Source organism: Fukomys damarensis, unplaced genomic scaffold, assembly GCF_012274545.1.
Source record: "Fukomys damarensis isolate Sample0158 unplaced genomic scaffold, DMR_v1.0_HiC HiC_scaffold_25, whole genome shotgun sequence".
Lineage (NCBI taxonomy): Eukaryota > Metazoa > Chordata > Mammalia > Rodentia > Bathyergidae > Fukomys > Fukomys damarensis.
Window position 1 is genome coordinate 36,783,189 of NW_022900937.1, and position 13,091 is coordinate 36,796,279.

The 13,091-nt window shown below is 53.2% G+C and overlaps 1 protein-coding gene across 1 annotated transcript in view; it reads left to right on the forward strand.

Annotated features, from left to right (window-relative positions):
* The first annotated feature begins 21 nt into the window (after nt 1-21).
* Nucleotides 22-13,091, forward strand: part of Tpo (thyroid peroxidase) — a 25,687-nt gene continuing 12,617 nt past the window's right edge. The window contains exons 1-8 of the mRNA XM_019207295.1: nt 22-130; nt 3,091-3,175; nt 4,231-4,382; nt 6,765-6,897; nt 10,564-10,693; nt 11,614-11,802; nt 11,968-12,038; nt 12,887-12,986. Of these exons, the coding sequence (XP_019062840.1) occupies nt 22-130; nt 3,091-3,175; nt 4,231-4,382; nt 6,765-6,897; nt 10,564-10,693; nt 11,614-11,802; nt 11,968-12,038; nt 12,887-12,986 (969 nt within the window). The remainder of the gene's footprint in view (nt 131-3,090; nt 3,176-4,230; nt 4,383-6,764; nt 6,898-10,563; nt 10,694-11,613; nt 11,803-11,967; nt 12,039-12,886; nt 12,987-13,091) is intronic.

Here is a 13,091-nt window from a genome sequence, read left to right on the forward strand (position 1 = left end):
CTGTGCCGTTCCAGGCTCGGGATGAGGAAGCCTGTGGTCTTGGCCGTCGCAATGGTGGCCGTCGTGTTAGTGCTGCTCTGTGCTGGAGTTCTCCTCCCTTTGATCTCTAGAGGCAGAGGACTCCTTTGGGGTAAGTAGCAATCAAATGCGATCCTTTGAACTTATCAAGAAAGTTAGATTTCCCACTTGCAAACGCCAAGTGTAACGGTAGCTCCTGAGAGCTCATTAGGACCCTTTTATTAATTATATGTTTTATTTATGTTTGGTTTGGTTTGGTTGCTTGAGACAGGGTCTCCCTTTGTAGCTCAGGCTGCTCTTGAACTAATGGCAATCTTCCTGCCTCAGCCTCCCAAGTGCTGGAATTACAGTCCTGTGCCACCATGCCTGGCTTAGTGTATGCTTTGGTATGCTTTTCAAAGAGAAAAATGTCATTCTTGTGTTTAAAAGGATTACAATAAAGTTCTGAAGAAGAGTTCGTTTTTCTGTGATTTCAGAATGAAACAATTTCATCTTTACCCAGTCATATACTTGTGTATTTTTCTTTGTATTTTTGTTCCTTCTTTACAAAACTGTTTTCCATTCACTAACATGTGTGATGTATTTTTAGAATCAGTGTGCTGAGAAGGCTATTGAAATACGCTGGTTAAAATAATTACTCTTTGCTTAAAAAAGCAAAGTCACAAACTCTGAAAGTGAGCTTTCCTCAGGCCTAACCTTCTGCAGGGCCACAGGTAGCCCAATCGCCTTGCTCCTGACGCCAGCCCTGGCTCCTGCCCGGGGTTTGTAACGACTGCATTCCAGAGCGGACTGTCCTTCCCCTGGGATGTTCTGAAGCTGCCTCAGTATTTACTTCAGAAAGTTCTAATTCAGAAAATAGATTTGTCTTGGGGTGTTTCAACTGGAATTTTTTTTTTTTTTACTATCAGGAGTGTTTATTTACTTATTCACTTTTGACCACTTGACAGCACATCATTAGCTCATTTGGGACAGCAGAGGCAGGTTCTCAGGAGCACCAACATCAGCTGCTGGGTGACTGCTCCTTGGGGTTCCCGGCACCTGTGCCATAGGTTTGGGGCCTGGTCCAAGCACAAAGAGAAAAATTCAGCCCCGGAAACTCCACAAAATGTGTGAAAAACAAGCATTTGCTTTTCCCCAGAAAGCCTAGCAGGGGCCCTAGAAAATGCGGCACAATCCCTTCTGGGAGACCCCGTCGCAGCGGGGCAGGGAAGCACTGCACCCCTGTTCTCATCAGCGCAGCCCCAGGTTTGTCTCCAGCGTCCGTGCAGAATCCGGATCTACGTGCAGCTCCGTGGCAAATGCTCCCGCAGGTTGCAGCTGTGAAGACAAAATAAGACACAAATGGACAACGGGTTCGGGGCGCTGGCTGCAGAGGGGAAATGTGGGCCTGGCTCAAGGGTGGATTTGTTTAGAAAGGAAAGTCGGCAGGCACCTTCGGGTCACTGGATTTCAGCAAACGGATGATCCACTGGGTTCTACACTCAGCTCCGAGCACTCGGTTTTGCTCCATCAGCTAAGGGCAAAGCCCAGGAGCCGGCGACGTGTGGCTTGGGGCAGTGAAAATCTGGGCTTTCTTTTCTGTTTTGTTTCCATTTGTTGTGTTTATCAAACCTCTTGTGGAGCTCGGTAACTTCCTTCTTTTTCCTGAAATGAAGGATCTTCTTGCTGATGGCGTCCTGAATTCCTTGTCTTTCATGTATCATGGGTAGAACTGGGGGAACCTTTGGGGGGTCACTGCTCCCTAAAAGAGCAGCAGCAACCTCCAACAGCTGCAGTCACCGGCGGAGAGAGGAGCTGGGGCGGCCCACGGTCTGTGAAGGGAGTCAGCCGCTCAGAGCTTCCCGCTCAGCTCTGAAGAAACCTCAAGAGGCAGGTGACCCCCCCACAGCGTCCGCTCCCCAGAACTGGGGAGGGGCAGGCTGAGCAGAAGCGGGACAGGCGTGACGTTTGGCAGGAGGTCAGAGCTGCAGGCACCGAAGATAGATCAAGCCCGAGGACAGTAACGAAAGCCTGTAAAACTTGTTTTAAACACTCAGTGAGACGTGTGGTAATAATGGAAACAAGGGAACAGGTGATACGTATCAGTGAATTTAACAGTACACGATATTGGTCAACGACAACTGTCTCTAGGGGCTGCTGCTCCCTCTGGTGGTGGAAGCCAGCTACGTTTTTCTTATTTAGTTCTTTTCGCTTGATCACGGTGCTGAGTAGACAGCAGCTTTGGTTCGGTTGTCCCAGGCCGAGGGAGGGCCTGGGCCTCAATGTCCAGAGCTTTGAAACCTGGACAGAGCTATGGCCAGGTGGCTGGGTCCTGAGCGCCACCTCGAGGGGCTGACGTCCCCCGGGGGCCTCAGGGACCCTGGGTGCTGTGAGGACGGGACACTGCGGTACGAAAGCAAGGAGGAGCGGCTGCTCACTCTGGGTGAATATCCAAGGCAGGGACTCAGGCTGGGCAGAGCAAGATGCAGTGGGCTCAGGAGAGCAGCTCAGCGAAAGCAGATGTTTGGGAGGGGTGAGGCGGGTGACCACTGCAGGAGGGGACAGGGAGAGAGCGCGGGATTCTGAGAAGCAGCCCTTGCTGGCTCCAAAACTTTGCAGACTTGCCACGCTGACCATGGTGAGCACACGGTAGCGCGGGGGTTGCTGGGTCTAAAATGGGATTCGCACCCAGGCCTCCCTGCCAGAAGAAAGTTAAGGCGTCCCCCATGCACCAGAACTGATTATGAATTCGGCAAAAAAGGGGCCACAGCTGACTTTAGAAGTGGCAAGAGCTGGCAGTGGGGCAGCCCCAGTTGTCGAGGCCAGGGAGGAAAGTGGGCAGGAGTCCCGAGCGCTTCCCGCACCGGGCAGCATCCTCACTTAGCCTGGGACAAGTGCCAGACTCACAGCCGAGGCCGCACCTCGAATGCGGTGGAGAAGCCTCACCAGGCTCGCTCCGAGGGGGAGCCAGCAGCCCATGAGGGGGGACGCAGGCCCACGGGGTGTGGTGACCCACGCACTGTCCCCACCCGCTGGACCGGAGGGAGCTGTGGATGATGCCCTGGTTCTGACCCACACTGTTCTGTCCCTCAGGCAGGACCGGAAATGCGCGAGTTCTCAGCGTGCTGGAGGCGAGCGTGCACACTGTGGACAGGGCCGTCTATACGTCCCTGGAAAGGTGACCCAGCCACGGGAGGGGAGTGGCGGTGCCGTCATTCTTGCTGTCCCGCATCTCTGCCCTCATACGCAGAACAATCTTGGGAGCAAAGTCATTGCAAGAGGCAGAGATAAATGAACTCAATCTTGGCCTCTTTCTTTAGTGAAACAGAGCAAAAGCACCATGGTCGGACCTGTAATTCAAGACTTCCTGGTTAAGAGGCTGAAGTCCTGATCAGAAAGGGACCCAGTCCCAGGACTTTGGCTGGGTGAGGGGAGGGGCTCTGGGCCCCATCATGCTCGCAGGATGCGGGTTCTCCTGCTGAGCTCTGTGCTCCGAGCCTGGGGTCTGCAGGGTGCTACTGGGAGTAGTAACCTAAAATCAGGTCTTCCCAATACAGCATCCCAAACCGCCCACCCGCAGCCGGCTGCTACCACCACCAGCCTTGCTTCTGGGGTACCCCAGCCATTGCTGGGGGTGTACTGGGTGGCAGTGGGTGGTAGGTACCCAGAGTCCCCTGTCCGACACCAGAGTCAGAGGGGCCCCGAGGGCCCGGTGCCCATGCAGCAGGTACACGCACAACGCCTGGGCATCCCTGCCCGCCTGCTGCTGTCCGTGGCCCCCGGGTTCGCACATGTTATGGCCAGGGGACCCCTAAGCCCCCTGCCTGTCCACGGTGGCTGGAGCTGCTGGGAGTCCAGAAGGGCAAGATCCTGGAGGAGGAAGAAATGGCAGGGTGAGGTGACCTCATGGGCCTGGTTCCTCGGTAGCCTGGACCAGCTGCACTTGCCCATCTTCCGCCCCGGATGTGACTGGGTTTTAATAAGAAGCAAACAATTGTTAGGAAGATCCAATGAGGGCAGACTAAGGGAGCTAAAGGGTAAAAACCAGCCATTCCGTCCCATTTGGCATCTGCGAACTATCTGTATCTGGGTCCTCTCCCTTTCACTGACCCCAACAGCCCGTGGCAGGAATCATACGGGGTTTCATCACTGTCACAAATGAATGCTAGTTAAATAGTGATCAAGCACCAAGCAGCCACAAATGCACCTTGTGTCCTGTCTCCTTACTCCCAGGAGCCTCAGGAAGAGGGACATTACAGCCCCATCTCAGCTGCTGTCTTTCTCCAAGCTCCCAGAGCCAGCAACCAGAGCCATCTCCCGAGCCGCAGAGATCATGGAGGCCTCGATCCGGGCGCTGGCACTGATGCAGCCACTGCTTCTCCCAGGTGAGCAGCAGGCCTGGCCCTGCAGGGAGGGCACCCACTGTGGGGTGGGTGCTGTTCCTCAGGGTGGTTTCTGGGCTGACACAGCCCAGGGCACAAGCAGCTCTTTAGGATGCCTGAAAACGGTCTCAGTTTCTTACTCTTGCTACTCTGCGAATTCTGATTCTCTGCTGTTCAGACCGAATGTGGAGAAGCAGCTTTGTTTTCTGGTGTGAAATGATATCTCCATCTTATCACCTCCCTACCCACTGGGGAGCTCCTCCAGGGTGGGACTGATAGGGTAGACCGAGGCACGGCCGAAACCACCAGAGCAGACAAAAATGGAGCAACAAGCGAGGTTTTTTTTCCAGCCTGGATGCAAGCAAGTCAAGGGCAACAGGACCTTTGACCCCGGGGACTTAGGTGAGGGGAAACTTTATAGCAGAGTCTGGGGTGGGGAGGGGTTGTGCCAGGAGGAGTGGGAAGTTGTTGTCTTGGAGTGGAGGAAGTCTTGTTCTGGGGCAGGGGAAGGCTGGTGGTCTCAGGGCTGTCTAGACACACAGGTGTTGCTGCACGGGGCACGCTGTGTATCTCGAACCTGGGCTTTGGCTTCCTGTTTTCTTTTGCACCTTGCAGGATGTGCAGTGGCAGTGCCTGGGAAGTTTTTCTCTCCTGCCGGGGCAGGCATCTGACAGGAACTTTTAGAGGAAAGATGTTTTTCTGGTAGGAAATTTTCCAGCCAGCAGAGGGCGTCACCGAGCCCATGCTGGGGCAGAGCTAGTCACAAAAGGTGGGGGTCCGACCACAGAGGAGGACGCGACCCTGGCCGCCTGTGTGGACGGCTGATGTGGGCCAAATATGGAGGAGCAATTTCCTAGACCAAGGTCTCTACGGGTAGAGAAAGCCATGCTTCAGTGTTGAGATATTGGGAAGATATGGACACAACAAAGAGGGATTTGTACCTCATAGGCTGGGCTCCAGATGCAGAGCACTCAGTTTAGGGCTGACTCACTGGAAAAGTTGGCTGTACCAGTATCAACCATAACCCTCAGCTCTCAGATTTAACTGTTAAGTTTAATTTATTATATAGCAATCAGGTTTCATTTGGAGTGTGTGTGTGGTGCGTGGTACTAGGGATCCCACTCCAGGCATGTGCACTGAGCTACACCTCCAGACCTCATTTTCATTTTTAATTTGACACAGGGTCTTGCTAAGTGGCCCAGGCTGGGCTCACACTTGATCCTCCTGCCTCAGCCTCAAGAGTGCTGGATTATAGACACACCGCCACACTCAGCTTGAAATGGTTCTCACTTCAAACCATGTGGGTGGGAAATGTTTGTAAGGACATTGACCCCTGTCCTGCTGCTCGCCCAGATCAGGGTGTAGACACAGGGAAAACAGGCTGATGTGTTTGGTTCAGGTCACACTGCAGGATGCAAGAGCCCATACTACAGGATGTTTCAGAATTATTTCCTTTAAAAGCATAGCCAGTCTAGAACATTTGCAGAGTACGCAATTAAAAAATCCCGAGGTTCCCTTCAGTCACTTTGTCACCAAGCAGTATGTGCTCCCCAGGCTTATGTGGCTGCAGCCTCCTGGCTCCCTGCGGGGCCTGGATTTGCCACGCTGCAGTTGTGCAACATGCGTTCCTATTAACTGGATGCAAATCACGTTGGAGTCTTGTTTAATCGTTTGGAATAAGGCCGTGTCATAATTGTTGCCTTCAAGAGCCTGTTTGATTCTCTTCTATTTGAAAATGAACCGCACTGCTCTCTGGCCTATTTACAGTGAGTACCTCAACCTCACTGGCATCTGCTTAATGATTAATCAAAGCTTTATGCTATGATTTCCAAAGGTTTATAGAAACCATCGTGGGGAGAGAACCAGTCACAGGGCTCTAATTTAGAGAGATGTGTACAAAGGAATCCAAGGGTGATGGCAAGAAAAAATGCAGGGGTTTGTAGAGGAATGGCTGAAAACGCTCAGCAAACCAAATCTGATGGAGGTACGCTTTTAACGGGCTGGGGGTAAAGGCTGAGTGTCCACCTTGCTGGACAGGAAGGGCTCTGGCGAGATCGCAGTGTCAGCACTGCGCATGCCCGTGACACCGGCGTTAACTCCCGGTCCTGCCTCCGGGCTCAGCAGACCCAGAGTGCTTTTCTGAAACATCACAAACCAAAAGACAAAGCAAACCCCTACATTCCTAGCAGGAAAGACGCTTGAGGCATTAAACGGGGAGCCATAGACTTACAAGGAGGATGCAGGCTTTCTGGAAAGAATGACTCAGGTCCACGGGGAGCCCCTGGGTCTGACGGTGGAGCTGCTGAGTAGCAGCAAGTCGACTGACTGCCTTTGGCAGTTCGCTACTGCAGACAGGGCACTCATGCATTCCTCTGTGCTCCTCAGACATTTCATCAGAAGATGTACTGAACATGATCGCCAATCTGTCTGGCTGCCTGCCTCACATGCAGCCCCCACGATGTCCGAACACCTGCCTGGCCAATAAGTACAGACTCATCACTGGTGCCTGCAACAACAGGTATGGCTGCGGCTCCTCCTGGTCCTGCCCTGTGCCCGGGAGCCTCTGCCCCGGCTCTCGGGCCCAGCACGGCCTGACCACCTTGTAAGGCCACCTGCGTGCCTGGCGGGCACTGTGGTGCTAGCCCTCATCCTCCTGCTCACCTGGGGGCTCAAGCTAGGTACTCAGGTGCCAGCTTGGCCGCAGCAGCCCCACAGCCCCACAGTGCATCTGCAGGACTCGCTTCTGCCTCTGAGAGAGTTGCAGTGGAAATCACTGGCAGCTGCCACATGGCAGCTGCCCCTGTCTGGTCCTAGGGAAGATGACATGTCCTGTAGTACAGAATCTAGAAAAAAGGTGGGGACCCGTGCCTGAATCAGAGAGAGAGAGGCTTCTGACGAACTTCAGTAGGCAAATCCCAGCTGTGCATGGTGGCTCACGCTTGTAATCCCAGACCAGCATACTGGGCGGCAGAGGCAGGAGAATTGAATGTTCAAGCATGGGTAATTTAGGAATTTACCAAGATCCTTTCTCAAAAATTAAAAAAATAATTTTTTTTTAAAGGGCTGGGGATGGAGTTCATTGTGAGGCAAGGAATCATGGCGATGCTGCGTCGCTGAGGCAAAGGCCACCCCCGGCTCACAAAGGAGGCAGTCTGGCCGGGGAGCCCCCATGGGCCTTGGAGGGTGCGGAAGCCTCGAGTATGTGAGGTGTGGGCCCCATCAGCCAACCCCACAAAGATGCTGTGTTTCCAGGGACTTTTCAGACCGGAGCTGCTACCCACCTTCTGCAGGGTGCGGTCATTTGTGAGGCGAAGCCTCTGGCTTTATTTCTTGGACAGCACTTCAAATCCTGAAACCTTCCAGATCAACTAGGCGAGCAGGTTCCCCAAAGACCATGATGTCCGGCCGAGCCTCTGGGCAGATCGGAGTCCTGCAGGGCAGAGCGCACTCCACACTTGGGAGGGCTCGGGATGCAAACAGCCAGGGCTTCTACCCTCTCGGGCCTCTGTGCAGCCTCTTTTCTCCTTTCTTCTTACTTTTCCTTTTCCACACAGATCGAGACATAAAACTGACATCTTCACCTCTTCAAGTGTATTCTGACTTTTACAAATTTTACTCTAAACACCAAACACCAAGGAACAGAGTATTCCTGATGCTCCCAAGGAGAACCACAGTGCTTGGCTGAGACGGCATGGGTCCCCAGGTCCCCAGGGGTGTGTGTGCCCACAGTGGCACCCTGACCTATGGGCCTGGCAGGCATGACTGACAGGGATAGCACAGCTCTTCTCCCCTGCTGGTCCCATGAGGGCTGTGCAGCCCACCCTGAGATCTGGGGACAGCGTGCCCAGTGTCCCCCAATCCACTCCCGGCTGACACCTGGTGTTGCTGCCTGGCTCCGGAATGGAGCAAAGACCAGGAAAGAGTTTGGGCACACAGTTAACATCCCCCAGGTCCCCAAGCTCCAGTAAACTGTGGTTAACATGACCAGCTCTCATGCAGGACGCCCAAAATGATGACAGTCCTGATTTTAGCCTTGAATTTTCATAAAGATGGGGCAGGTGTCAAATGGCACCCTCTCCTGTTCCCCAACTGTCTCCCTGACAGCTGCAGCTGCCCAAACATGCTGGCCACTCTGGTAGCTGTAGACGCTGACTGCAGCAGGCTGGAATTTAAATGAAGCACTGGAACTGAGTTTGGACCTATCAGTAGGCTTGAATTTTGACCAATTAGCAGGATCAAATGTGGACCAATCAGCAAGCTTGAATTCAGAACAATCACAGGCTCAAATTTGATGAACTAGCAGGCTTGAATGTGGACCAGTGAACACACTTGAATTTGGACTAATCACACACTCTAATTTGCACCAGTCAGCAAACTTGAATTTAGACCGATCAGCAAGCTTCAGTTTGAATCAATAAGCAAGCTTGAATTTAGACCAACCAGCAGGCATGAATTTGGACCAATCAACAGATGTGAATTTGGACCATTCAAAAGTGTTAAATTTGGGCCAATCAGCAGACTTGGAGTTGGACTGATCAACAAGCTTGAGTTTCAACTGATCATAGGCTTGAATTTCAACCAGTCGGCAGGTTTGGACCAATCAGCAGGCTTGAATATGGACCAATCACGGCCTCAAGTTTTGACAACGTGGGTCTGCTGTTGCTATATAAATAGTATTCCTCTCACAGTCTGCCAGTGCACCCATGTTCCCCGGGTGTCTGTGCTTCCTGCCTGCCATTTCAGAATGCTTCACAGCTGCAACAGCAACCTTGAGAGCAATGGAAGCTTCTTCTCTGCCAAGTAGGGCTGTCAAGAGCTCAGTAGTACATTGCATCTCTCCCTCTGCAGAAAATCCATATCACTTGTAGAAAAGTGAAATGCTGTGACAATGATTTGGTGAGAAAGAAACCAACTTTTTTGTTGTTGTTTTTGTACCGGGGATCGAACTCAAGGCCTTGAGCTTTTGAGGCAGGTGTGGTGTCATTGAGCTAAATCCCCAGTCAAGAAACTAACTTTTTGATACTCATATTGCTAAACATTCTAAAAGGTTTTAAAATAACTTCTTATGTTCTCTTCGGTCTCCATATTTTCTGTCTGTCTACTCATCAGATGCACACAATAAATTGTAAATGCCCAGATCCCCAACTTTTCTGGTCCAAATCCTCTGCCTGGGCACTGCCCCAGGCTCTCCACACTCGGCCCCTGCAACCACCAGAGCTGTGTGGGTGTGACAGAGGCCTTCAGACTCCTTATACCCAAAGCAATCCATTTTTTTTGCACTCCCAGAAAATTCTCACTTGTTTTCTTATTGGCCTTTAAGCTGGTATCTACTGTAACTCATCTACATTAAAAAAAAATAGAAATGGAAAAGAACCTAATTTTCCCAAGGAATATAACCAATCATTGACGTTTCTTCCTCTCCATTTCCAGAAAGTTCTCCACTACAGATCAAATGACTTTGCATTTTATTGGTTCCTATCAAAATATTGTTAAAAGCATGTTTTTCTTAGCACACACTTTAAATATATTTTTGCCAAAATAGAATTTGAACCATTGGATCAAACTGCAGATCCGTGATCTATGACTGTGTTCATTCTCGTAGTGAAATGAACGCCTAACACTCACTCTCCGAATGGGCCTAAAGTGTCCTCTCTCACACTCTGTCTCCCCCAATCTGGCACTAACCCCAGGTCTTTACCCTGAGCTATACCTCCTGCCCATTCTCGATCTCTTTGTCCTCTGAGACAGGGTCTCGCTTAGCTGCCCAGACTGGGCTCGAACTTGCTGGCCTGTGCTATGAAAGCCAGCCCAACTCCATTTTTAATTTCGACAAAGGTGTTAGTCCATGTCTCCCTGGCAACCACATGACTTCTGAATTTAGAGCACTGTAGTAAGTTCCCAAGAGCCTCATTCCTGGCAGAAACTCAGTGCTCTTGATGAGCACACAGGATAGGAGGGAAGGACACTTCGCGATTCTGGCCTCTTACAGCTTTAATCAAGGCCCGATCGGTCCCACGGGGTGTTGTGCCTGCCCCTATCCTTTGGAGGGGCCGGCCCAGCCTCGGAGAGGGGGACAGGGCACCTCAAGGCGATTCTAGCTTGGGAGGGGTGGGTGGACCGAGACCCCACCATGGGCTCCGTTCATCCTCCTGTCTCTGACAGGCCCATGCCTTCCCCCGCACAGGGACCACCCCACCTGGGGTGCCTCCAACACCGCCCTGGCCCGCTGGCTCCCTCCGGCCTACGAAGATGGCTTCAGCCAGCCCCGGGGCTGGAACCCCGACTTCCTGTACCACGGCTTCCTGCTGCCCCCGGTGGGTGCTCTGTGGGGCTGGCTCCCTGAGTGTGGGCTGACCCCCAGTTCCCAGGTGGCTCAGGCAGCCAGGGGCAGAGGAGACAGTCACTGAGTTCTGTCTCCCTTCCATCTCTGTCACCTCTTTCTTCTGACAAGCACCTCGTTGTGTTTAAATAAATTCACGTACGTATCAGGGAGATCAAATCCACACCTAGTCAATCACTAATCCACTCACTGTGTATAGGGAGGCACTGCTCTACTCCCTGAGGCGGCCTCCTTTGAGGAACTCGCTTGTGCCCTGGTCCAACCACCTGTGCCAGTGGCTGACCCCGTCTGTTTGCCTGTTTTTCTTTTTTTTTTTTTACTGTGCTGGAAATGGAACCTGGAGCCTTCCCACTAAATTATATCCCCAGCTCTATTTATTTATTCTTAAGACAGAGTCTCACTAAGTTGTTTCCCAGGCTGTCCTGCCTTGGCACCCCCCCCCCACCGCAGGGATTACAGCTGTGCACCACACATGGCCTGTTTGCTCTTATGCCGCATTCCACTCCAGACCCTCCAGAAACCTGACCCCAGGCACTGGCCCAGCCTAGAGAACACAGGGAGTGTCAGGGCTGCCCATGCCAGCTGTGCAGGGCACTGGTCACCATGGAAACAGAGAGGACCAGCGGTGCAGCAGGAGCTGGGCCTGATGGAGGAAGGCTGGGCTGCAGTCCACCCTTTACTCTCTGCACCCTCACCCCCCAATGGGGTGCGCTCTCTTCCTGCTCCTTGCTGACACTGAGGGCTACGGCACTGCGATCCCTGAGCCCGCCTCGACCGGCTCTGTCTGCTGGCAGCTCCGCTCTCCCCACCACGGCACAGGGCCCCGGCGCTTCCATGGGTCTGAGGACAGGAGCCCCTCCCTCAGTTATGGTGACCATCTGGTCTACTCAGCAGGTGCGGGAGGTGACTCGGCAAGTTATCCAAGTTCCAAATGAGGCGGTGACCGAGGACACCCAGTACTCAGACTTCCTGACAGCATGGGGCCAGTACATCGACCACGACATGGCCCTCACCCCGCAGAGCACGGCTGCAGCTGACTGCCAGCTGAGCTGCAAGAACCAGAGCCCCTGCTTCCCCATACAGGTAGTGCCCAGGCCTGGACTTTAAATGAGACTGAAGGGGCTGTTTGAGAAATTGGGCGGAAAAGCAGAGAAGGAATCACAGAGCCTCTGTCTTCAGCAGCTCCAGGCTGGAACTCAGGGCTTCATGGTCTGTAGACAGGGGCCTCTGTGTCCCTGTGAAATCCAGCCCTGGCCACACACCATCCCCCCGATCCGCTTTGCACACTGCATCCCCAGGCAAACCTGCGCAGCGGTCTGGTGAGACTTGATCAAACACAGTGATGGGGCCCTGACAAGCACCGGTGCTGTGACACCGGGGCTCAGGAACTGCCTTGTCCCGATGATTCTGGCTCTGCAGGAGGGGTGTGGCAGGCAGCAAGTACCTGGCTCTCAATACAGTCAGGGCTCAAATAATCTGCTCAGGAAAACCCAGGTGGGCCAAGAACAGGTGTTCTCTGGGGATAAATGAGCCACGTCAGGTGTTACCAACATGCCGGCCAGGTTCTGGCTTGGCCGCTGACTGCAGCAGGCCAGTGGCAGGTAGCAGGGTGGACTCCTGATGCATACTCTATAGTATACACGGCAGTGGGTCTCAACCACTCTCTAACTGATTGTTTCTTGTCAAAAATTAATACTAACTCCTAAAGCTGCCGCTCTGCCAGGCCTGACCACAGGGCTTGCATTTCGTATTACCGCCCTGCCTCCACCCTGTTTCTGTTGACTTGTTCCATTTTTGTACAGTCAGCCACACACCGCGGAGGCTCTGGGGAGAAAGCAAACGGTGATCCCACGATACCATCCCCTGTGGGTACCTTCCATGCATGCCGTGGCTGTGGCGAAAGTGCACCGTCTGGCGCAGCTGCTCACGGATTGTGCATGGTTTTTTTTGGCCCAGGCCTCAGTTACTCAGCGTTGCTGGCCTTTAGTTTTGGTGCCATTTTGCATATAAATCTTAAATTCTGAGAGTTGTCTGTGACACACAGGTGTTGGCTCTTGCGGGGGTGAGGGATGTGTTTTCACACACTGGGGCTCAGTATAAACTTCACTAGGAACCCGTTTCTGTGCTCAGTGTGAGGGGGGCCTAACCAGATGATCTTTCTGTGCAGGCGGCTCTCTGTGCAGCATCCTATGCTGCCGACGCTGGGCCCCTCCAGCCCTCAGATGAGAGGCGAGGCCCAGGCGGTCGGGCAGGGCAGGCCCAAGGGGGTGGGTCAGAATGGAACCCAGGGTCTCCATCCCGGGCAGGTGGGCGCATGTGACCGGCCTCTCCGTCCCGCAGCTCCCCGCTGCCCCGCAGGGCCCCGGGTGCCT